Here is a 10854-nt window from a genome sequence, read left to right as displayed (position 1 = left end):
GGTTAGTGATCGTAGTGAATGTTATTAGTGCCGCCAAGGGCCTATTAAAGGGCTTCAGCCCATTATCCATAAAGGTCACAACTGACAACTGATTATCTTCACTTTCTATTATTCAGTTTGTTAATGTGAGTTTATTCCTGCTATTCTTATGGGTTTTAGAATTCGTCTTCATTCATCTATTCTGTTAGTCGTCAAGTTTTTTTTGTGTGTGTTTAATTCGAAAAAACAAGAATATAAAAATAGGATACTTAATTGATTGCTTTTTTCGGACTTTTTTGGCTAGAAAACAAGTAACTTGTTGCATACGTAATCGAAAATGACGCTAACCTTGAAGACCTCTTCTCCTAGCTCGAACCGATCAACACCGAAACCCTTCCCCGGAGATGATGATTCTCACTTCCTTCGCTACAGAAGCTATGGAGCACAGACGACCACACTCTTCTTCGTCCTCGCGTCTCTCTCCCTCTTCGTCATCTTCTCTCTCTACTCTTCCCCAAACGCAATCTACTTCGCCACGACACGCCAGGCTAAACCAGGGACCGTCACCTACGTGATCAACGTCCGGGACTCGAGCCATATCCGCAGGATCAAAGCAGAGGGCGTCCTCTGGCCAGGATGGGAGGTTATGATGATCGTTTCACCTGAGGATAACGTCATGCCGCTGGAGAGCAACTATACGTGTTTTTACCCTAACGGCGAGAAATTAACGGCGAAGTTCGCCGTTTCTCTCCCGTTCACGAACCGTACCACGTTCAAATGCAAACTCCCCGGAGTATACCGCCACCATCACCCGATCCCGACTCCGATCCTCGCCTCCTCGAGGTCCTTCGAGCTTTCGCCGGAGACGCGGTGGCCTGACCTCCCTCTGTGGAACTTTGTGGTGTTCGACACCATCTCCACGGAGCACGACGTCGTTTTATTCGTCAAGGGGCCGAACCGAGGGCTGGGGTCGAACAAACCGCCGGGGACGTTTCGGTGCGTGTTCGGCGAGGAGTCTGACTCCGCCGTTAGAACCACCGTGACTAGCTCCGTGCAAGAGGTTTTCCGATGTCCGTTTCCTAACGTGACGATGGACTATCCGGTGAAAATATACCTCGAGAGGGTGGCCACGGAGAAGGAGGCGATGAAAGTGGTTCCGTCCGTGGCGTACTTTAGCCCGAAGCGCACGTTAGTGGAGCCACGCGAGAAGTCGCTACTGTGCGCGACGACGATGGTGTACAATGTAGCCAAGTATCTGAGAGAGTGGGTGATGTATCATGCGACGATCGGAATACAAAGATTCATTATATATGACAATGGTAGCGACGATGAGCTAAACGACGTCGTTGAGGGGTTGAAGAGCGAAAGATACGACGTGACGAAAGTGTTATGGATATGGCCCAAGACGCAGGAGGCTGGGTTCTCCCACGCGGCGGTGTACGGAAAGGATATGTGCACTTGGATGATGTATCTCGACGTTGATGAGTTTCTCTTCTCTCCGGTTTGGAGTAACAAGTCTAAACCGTCGGATCAGATGATTAGATCTCTTCTACCGTCGGATCAAAGCATGATTGGACAAGTGTCGTTTAAGTCACTCGAGTTTGGGCCTTCGAATCAGACAAGGCATCCAGCTGGCGGTGTGACGCAAGGGTACACGTGTCGCCGGGAGGAAGAGCAGCGGCATAAGTCGATCGTGTTGCTGAGCGCGGTGGAGCATTCGCTGTACACGGCGATCCACCACTTTAGTCTGAAGGGAGAGTACGAGTGGCGAGTGGCGGACAAGGAGGAGGGGGTGGTGAATCATTACAAGTACCAAGCGTGGCGGGAGTTTAAGGCTAAGTTTAAACGGCGTGTGTCGGCTTATGTTGTGGATTGGACTAGAGTTTCAAATCCTACGTCGAGAGATCGGACTCCTGGATTGGGCTTTAAGCCCATTGAGCCAGAAGGATGGCCCCAAAAGTTCTGTGAAGTCATGGACATGAGACTGAAGAGGTTAACCGAGAAATGGTTTGGATACCCAGAGAAAAACGGGTATAGAATGGCGTGGCAAAGATGAAAATGGTTGTTAATTGTGTTAATAGAATAGTTGTTTGGTGACAATTTTTTTGTTTATTTATCTAAACGTTAGAAATACTGAAGCTGAACTACTTCACAATCTTATTAGGACTTTTTTCAAAAAATATGATTGTGACATATATACTTTTCAGTGTTTAGAATGTACAATAATGTTTACAGTACTAACCAAAATGTCATAGAAACAAATCAACAATTAGAAAAATTATCTAACTTGATTTTGATATGTCCATTTATAGTCAAATTTTACTTTGCAGCATTTAAACTATTTAACACTTGCCTAAAAAAGTAAGTAAGCCTGTTTAGGACATGAATCTATAATTTTAGGCTTCTTTATAAGAGAATATAAATCTATACTATTAAATCAAAATTCCTAATAAGATTTTGCCCTTACTTTTATATTTAAAAAGAAATGCCACTGATTAATATTTTATGTATTTATAGTAACTAATTTTTCTATATTTTTTATTGAATGATAATGATTCTAATTATATGCAATCTATACTTCTATTTAATTATACTAGAATAAGTTTCATAGATATGTTTTAAAATTAAATTTAATATTTTTCTAAATTGATATTACATAAATTTCCTAAATATATTATAAAGCTATAATTCTACATAAATCTTAATTATTTTTTGTCAGACATAAATCTTAATCAACAATTTTTAATCATTTTTAAATAAATATTTAAGATCTTAAAATAAAGTTTATTTTTCTAAACCAATTAATGAGTATACATTTTTCAGTTATTGTTTTGGAAAAATTTTACTTTTACACTTTGTTTGATACCAGTTTTCAAGTTTACCACTAGTCTAGAGACATTTTCATAAATACCATGTTCATTAATGCACAAAAGACAATAGTATCCTTCCCTTATCTTCAACAATTTTCATCGTCGTCTTCATCTAACCTAGCCGTCGACGTCTTTATCCAGCCTCGCTGTTGTCGTCTTCATCCAGCTTCGATGTCTCGTCTTTGTCGTGATCCATCGTTGACTTTGATCGAGATCCATTGTCGATCCGTCGGGATCCATCGTCGATCCGTCGTCGTCTCCGTCGAGATCCATCGTCACTCTCTCTCACACAGCCGACAACGAGAGATTACGAGAATCACTTTGTCTTGCGTATCTTAACTCTGTTTTCGCGACGTTCTCGATGGCTTGGGCTGCAGATCTAGTTTGAGAGAGTATATTTGTGTGGTTAAAGGTTCAGATCGATCCTCGTTTGCTCTCATTGGGTTCGAGAACCGGCGAATTGAGGTGATGTTGGCTTCAGACTCGAGAACCGGCAAATTTTTAGTATCAGCAGACGTTCTGCAAGGATTGCTTACTGTGGTCTCTTCGCACTTTCCTTAATCATATCATGGATTCTCCGTGAGGTTGCTGCTCCTCTCATGGAGAAGCTTCCTAGTAAGTTTTTTCTCTTTTTCTTTTATTATGTCACTGTAACCTTTTAGCTTATGGAGTTAATGATTGACATTATTGTGTAGGGATTAACCATTTTCACAATACACCTGATCGGGAATGGTTTGAGACTGATGCTGTCTTGCGTGTCAGCTTAGGGAACTTCGTGTTTTTCTCGATTTTATTGGTTATGATGATTGGTGTGAAGACTCAGAAAGACCCTCGTGATGGCATACACCACGGTGGTTGGATGATGAAAGTCATATGAACAACTGATTTTGGGTCTTCTTAGAGTTATATAATTTGGTTGCGAGGTCTTTCGAGTCCCTCCAAGCTTGAAGCCCCTTTAGTCTTTCCTCAAATGCAGCCATCACAGCTGGCCTGTGCTTGCTTCTTAGTTCCTGCAATCTACTTTCGTTTAAATCTTGGTAACCCATGCAAGCAGTGAAAACTAGCTGGCTGCTATAAAACGTTGAGCCAATCATTGATTGAAGCAAAGTAATCGCATCTCCAGCGTCCTTGGTTGTAATTAGTGTAGGACCTGTGTTTACTGGGTTTGTTTAGTAAGTCCATAAGACTTAATCACATTATATATCAATATGGACACTGACTGAGGTTTAACCGAGTACCATAAAACTCCAAGTGCTGTTCTGAAAAGCATTACACGGTTTCCTTCAAACAGAAGCACATCCCACACTCTGAGAACTGTTATAGCAAAAAGAAACGTTAGAAAAAAATAAAGAACTGATCAATAAAAAATCTGGCAAGATCAAGTTTGGAACCTGACCACTTTCCCAGGGAAGCATATTGATGAAGATGGAAAGAAACCATGGCGCTGTAACACAAGAGTTTATAAAGAAATTTATAGTTTTTATAAGACAATTTATTTATAGATTATATATAATGGTTTATAAATCTTTTATTAAGACATTTATAAGATTTTATAAAACAATTTATAGATCACATATAAGGTGGAAGCACCTTAGCCTATTGGTTAAGGTTTAAAGGCTTCTACACCCAGGTCTGGGGTTCAAATCCCAGACTATGCAATTTCTTGCAGATTATAGGATGCGAAGCTTTCGGAGGTTCCAGAGTACTGTAAGCAGAGCCGTTCGTTGTGGTCGCCTGTTGTGGTGAGAGCCTGTCCATCGAGGATGTCGTACATGCAGAACCGTCTGTGGTTTCAAGTGTTTCGGGGAGAGCTTCATCGTGGAATCATTATTCGTGGAGCTATTCATCATTATCGCATATGTTGCAGGTAGTTGATCATCATATCTAATAGATTTAGAGATTATATGATGATGTAATGTGTTACCCAGTGTTAAAAAAAAAAGATCACATATAAGAATTTATAAAACCATTTATTAGGTTCATAAATCTATTTATAATTGGTTATCAAAACAATTTGTAAGGCTTTCTAAATATCTTTTAAAGTATATTTCATTTATAAGACTTTATAAGATAAGTCTATAAGGATATGTATAACAAACTTGAACTTAGTTTTCTATAAGGCTATATAAAGATTATAAATAATTTATAAATGTTTATGAATCATTTATGAAGATTTATAAATCAGTTTATGGACACTTACAAATCGATTTAAAACCATTATAAATCAATTCATAAACGCTTATAAATAAGTACATATAACTTTTATAAATTAGTTCATAAGCCCTTATAAACCGGTTCACAAACCCTAATAAACATTCATAAACCTTTATACTCATTTATGATTTATAAGCCTTTCTAAATATTTATAACTAATTTATAAACTTTTATAAAATTATTTATAAACTATTATAACTGAATTCTAAGCTCTTATAAATGATTTATAAATATTTATAAACCGTTATAAAATAATTTATAAACTCTCATAACTAATTTATAAACTCTTATAAATTAATTATAAACATTTATCAACTCTTATAACATTATTTGTAAACGCTTATAAAATTATCAATGAGCACTTGTAAATGATTTATAAGACTTACTAGATCATTATAAATTTTTTTAAAGGCTTATAAATTATTTATAAGACTCATTTTAAATATTTATAATTGATTTATAAATCATTACAAAATGATGTATAAACATTTATAGCTGAGTATTAAAATATTTTAAATGATTTAAAACTCTTATAAATAATTTATAATCCTTTATAAATAATTTATAAGCATTTATAAATTTTTATAGCTAATTTATAAATCTTTATAAAATAAGTTATAAACCCTTACAAATTGATTTATGAATCCTATGAATCCTGAGAAATGATTTATAAACCTTTATAAATCATTTTATTGTTTCTTTTGAATTTAAATTACCCAAATCCCTCACATATGTGCAATTCCCAGCTATTTCGTACTTGAAAACAAAAATTTCTAGTTCTACTCTCAAGTAAATGGATGCTCGTTATTATATCTCTCATAATCAAAATGATTGGTTCATAACCTAAAAATATATTAGATTACGCACCAAAAAACTCTTTCATAAAGAAACATATGAATACAATAACTACTAAATATTCCAAGGCCACATGTTCCAGTGCCTAACCAAAAGTTCGGTTTCATCTGCAAGCTTAGTCGTTTTCTCCAACTCTTCCACTGCTGCTTTGGCAACGTTTATTTTATTCTCCGCCTCTACAACTTTACATGCGGCGGTTATTGCTGCTTCGTCGATCATCTCTTGTGAAACCGAAGGGTGATTAATGTATGATTGCCGGGTTTTATGTTTGTCTCCTTTGGTTTTGGGGTTGGGGCAGGTGTTGTTCTAGTTGTTGTTTCTGATCCATCTTCAGCCATTTCGAGCTTCTCTTCTCTTAAAACAGAGTTCAGTAATGACTTCAAAGTTACGTGCCAAGCACCAGCCTGAGGAAGAAATCCTCCGAAATTTGTCATGTGCCAAGTTCTCGCTCTTTTTCTTCTTCTTCTTCTTCTGCTTCTTCTTCCTGTGGAAGAAATCCTCCGAAATCTATTATGAATACATAAGAGCGAGATGAAGCAACCAGCCCTTATATATATGTGTGTATATTGGTTCTTCTAGTTCAAGATTATCAAAACATGAAACCTCATACCGGTTTGGTTTAAGAATAGATTCGCTGTTTACCTTGTAGGAAGAGCAAGACATCTTGCACCCAAGGCCATTAATTACTTCTACACCTTCCATTGCCTTGCAGGCTGCTGCAAGATCATCCAGACCAGAGTATATATCTATCTATTATATTAAAATAGAATCACTCTGAAAAAATCTACTTATACAAAGTTGTTTGGACTATTTCCTAAAAGTTAATAATTTCATGGTCCTACTTAAGGGGGTGTTATTGGTTTCTACATTTTAATGGATTTGAAAATCCAAGTCAAATCTATTGTTATTGGTTCTATGATTGTAAAATACATATTCAAATTCATTGTTATTGGTTTTATGATTCTAAAATAGATTTTCAAATCAGGTGTTATTCAATTTTAAGGATTTGCTTAAACATTTGATTTGGATTTGGATTTGCATAGATTTATAAATGTTTTAAAGAGTAAAATACAAAGAAGTAAATATTGAGTTATACCTTGTTATTTTGAATGGATTTGCCTTATTGGTATTTTTCGAATAAGAAGTCTATACCGACAACCCTAGAGAAAAATTGTAGAAACCAATAACACCCCCTAGAAGTATTGGTTTTTCGATGGTTCCTTGTTAGTATAGATCTAGAATTTAAAGCGACCATGGAAACAAATAAAAGAAAGACTTTATCGTTAAGCTCTTGCGTAGGGTTGATCTTTTCGCCCTACCAACGCAAAACTCGGATTTAAAGCGACTTTACTCTTTCAGATACCTTTGCATCAACACGAAACAGTGCTCTTCCGAAACGATGGACTGGTTATCGATTTGTTCTTTGTGGTGGAGGTAGACAGAGAAAAAAAAACAAGGATGAAAAGTTTCTGAAGCTGTTGTTTCTTGTGAAGAGAGATATATTATTAGCACTTCTTCCACTTTTAAATTGACAGTAACCATACAAACGTGTCTTGCCTACCAAATAACACAACCAAATTTTAAGTTTTTTTTGTCAAATGTATACATTATCAAATATGAAGCCAGAATTTCTTGGACAACAAGGAACTTCAGAAGAAGAAAATATATCTATACATCGCATGAGGATGATGATGAATTAGTTGCAATTCCATTTCATTCATTTATAAAAATCCACTTATTTTGATTTTAAAATTTATATCATTGATAATGAAATCTGTTTGTTTGATTTTGAAATCAAGGGATTTGTCAATGATTTGTAAATCTAATTTTTTTTCTAAATCCACTAAAATACTAGATCCAATAACCCCTACTTAACAAAACATTTGAATTAAAATAGTCTGGTAAGTAATACATGTATTTTTTTATAAAATGAGTTAATGAAGTATGATAAATAATTATCACAAAATCATATTTTACTATAGAACCGATCAAACTTAGTAGTATATTATATTATTTTCAGTTCATAAAAAACGATATTAACATATAAGTACTGAACAAATTTGAAAAAATGCATATGAAGTTAGTTAAAAATTATCCTCGGGCCAACTTATTTAATTGAGTTTTTACTATAATTCAGATACAACCACTTAAACTATATTATGGAAAATTAAAAAATACAAATAATTTAGAAAATATTGCTCCATATTCTCTCTTTTTTTTTTATAAAAAAATAAGTTGACTTAATTTTTACTTATGAAAGCACAATTACTAAAATCCAAAATAATGATTAGTATTTTTTTTTGGGCAACAAATAATGTTTAGTATAAAAATGGCTCAAATACAAGTCCACTTCTGTAATTCAGTTTAAATAACAAAATAAATTTACAAATATAATTAGGTCCAGAATTAATATTTATGTTATTTAAGTTTCAAGCTTGCAGGTTTCCGCGGGTTATTCAATCATATATTATATACTAAACACATTGAGATTGGTATAAACTCTTCACTAAGTTTGGAATACCTAAGTTAAACAAGATTTTTCTCTTTTGAAAAAGTATTAACCCCGTGTTTCGATTCAAAAGTTTGAATTGAGTTTTGAAAAAATATCATCCAATTTATATGGGATTTTATTGGGTCAACCAATATTGGACAGCGGGTTAATGATAGTTTTTACGTTTTTACCGATTTTTATCAGATTTTTATATATAAGATTTTAACAAAATTCAGGCCATATTTATATGAATCACCTGATTTACTTCTGAGACTATAAGTTTGGTTCGGATATGAAAACACCCTATTAAAAGTTCTACGATATATATACTATTAGATTAGCCCAAAATCTGCAAGTAAATTTTTTGTTTCATCAACTCAACAAATATAACTCTTACAAAATACAAACAAAATGCAACGATGACGTTGTAACATAAGAATACACATATAAAATCTAAAATAAACTATTTGATAAATTATATAATTTTAAACTAAAATTCTTTTACTTTTTTGATATAATAACACTTTATAACTTAATAATATACTTCAAAACATCAAAACCAAAATAATAATTCATATCAAACAATATTCTTAATCGGAAAAAAAACCCGCGCTTTTGAAACGCAGGTCAAAATCTAGTAACCCATTATAAATAACTTAGAAACCATTACAAATGATCTATAAATCTTCAGAAATTATTTATAAACCTTTATAAATTATATATAATTCCTTACAAATAATTTATAAACCATTATAACTAATATAAACATTTTATAAACCATTATAACTAATATATAAAACATTTTATAAAGGTTTATAAAACATTTTATAAAGGTTTATAAAACCATTTAAAAAGGTTTATAAAACTATTTACAAGAACTTATAAGCTATTTATAAGAGTTTATACATTTATTTAAAAGTGTATAAATTAATCTACAAGGTTATATATCTATTTATAAGACTTTATAAATCTATTTATACAAGTTGTGGAATCTTTCTATTCTGTACAAGTTGCGGAATTTATAAATTAATCTACAAGGTTATATATCTTTCAAGGAATGAGACTCGTGAAGTAGAGAGATGATGAAAAGAAAAAGGATACAGCCTGAGATCTTTGATGGATCATTAACGTCTGCTTCTGGTATAACCTTTGTGACACAAGCATACATAGAAAGCTTCTTCCTGCAGATAAAAAGAGGAGTTGAGAAGCCCAATATCTTACCAAACATTCAGAAGAAGCTACTGCATCTTACTCAGCTCTCAAGTCGTCCCGGTCTTTACTCTTTAAAGATTGCCTCTTTTCATCAACCGATGTCCATTGTGCATTCAGGTCTTTGAGTTAATCAGCAACGACTGTATTGACAGACAGAACAAAGACTTTTTCATGTCACTGAACCAAAGGGACTAGAAACTAAAGTATATACACTTATCTAAGCTCGTCATTTATCTTGCTTTCTAGTTCCATATCTTCATCAAGCTCTTTCTGAAGACGCTCAATGTCATCGTCTCCTGATGATTCATCTGAATAAGCTTCCTCTGTTTTCTTCTTGCAAGCTTCTAGCTTCTTCTTACAATCTGCATTTAAAAAAAAAAAAACAAAACAAAACAAATTGAACACTTTTATATTGTTGATTCTTGTAAAGTATCAGTCTTTCGAAGTTTTCTAGAGACCCAAGTGAAGAAACTAACCTTTGAAAGATTCCTGAATCTGATTGAAATCCTCATCGCAAGCGAAGTGGAGAGCTTTTGAGTGGTCGAAGCTTTGCGATACGACGCCGAATCCGTTCTTGGAGTTCGGTAAGTTGATTAAATCGTCTCCGTAGGAGATTAAATCTTTAATATCGGAGCTCTCTCTCATTTCTGATGCTCCGACCTGTGTACTTATAGAACAGGAAATTAAAATTAAAATCATTAGATCAAAACCAACAATACAATGAAAGGTGTGAAGAAGGCCTACTATAGACCAAAAGATCCAGTGGCAAAGAGAACAGTCCGAGTCCCTCACTCATCGTTACCTGAAATGAGAGGCGTACTCAATTGCGATCTCACAGTCACCGATCCGATCGGAGACGATACCTCCGTGGGTGAGAAGAAGAGTAATTTAGGTTTAACTATTTAAGGGTATAATGGTATTTTGACCATTAAAAATTTGATGGTATAGTTGATTAATGTTTAAGTGAAAAGTGGTATAAAGAAACTGGTATTAGTCACAATTCCCTTATTGTTTTCCAGGTTATTTAATCGAATCCCCTATATATTAATTGAGAAACATTTGAAAAGATGTAATCTCAATTTTGTATTAATTAAAATAGGCCCTAATGCATAGGTGACATTCAATTAGGTAGTCAATTACATTCAATTGAAAAATAAGTAGGTCCACATTCGATTTTTATATGTTGTTAGATACATAAGTTGGTCAAACTATATGATATAATGATATGATATG

General features: G+C 34.2%; 2 protein-coding genes across 2 annotated transcripts; one reads left to right on the top strand and one right to left on the bottom strand.

Annotated features, from left to right (window-relative positions):
* Positions 1 to 316: 316 nt before the first annotated feature.
* On the top strand, positions 317 to 2059 carry LOC106301254 (UPF0392 protein At1g27200). Its single transcript, XM_013737616.1, has one exon. The coding sequence runs from the start codon at positions 317 to 319 to the stop codon at positions 2033 to 2035; it is 1719 nt and encodes a 572-aa protein (XP_013593070.1). The 3' UTR covers positions 2036 to 2059.
* A 7305-nt stretch (positions 2060 to 9364) lies between these two features.
* On the bottom strand, positions 9365 to 10489 carry LOC106297649. Its single transcript, XM_013733853.1, has 4 exons — positions 10424 to 10489; positions 10098 to 10288; positions 9839 to 9983; positions 9365 to 9763 (listed from the first exon to the last, which is right to left on the bottom strand). The coding sequence occupies exons 2-4, from the start codon at positions 10264 to 10266 to the stop codon at positions 9748 to 9750; spliced, it is 330 nt and encodes a 109-aa protein (XP_013589307.1). The 5' UTR covers positions 10267 to 10288; positions 10424 to 10489; the 3' UTR covers positions 9365 to 9747.
* Between the last annotated feature and the right edge of the window lie 365 nt (positions 10490 to 10854).

This window comes from Brassica oleracea, chromosome C1 (assembly GCF_000695525.1).
Source record: "Brassica oleracea var. oleracea cultivar TO1000 chromosome C1, BOL, whole genome shotgun sequence".
In the NCBI taxonomy this organism is placed as follows: Eukaryota; Viridiplantae; Streptophyta; class Magnoliopsida; order Brassicales; family Brassicaceae; genus Brassica; species Brassica oleracea.
Note: the sequence above shows the minus strand (reverse complement) of the source record. Positions and strands in the feature narration are given on the sequence as shown.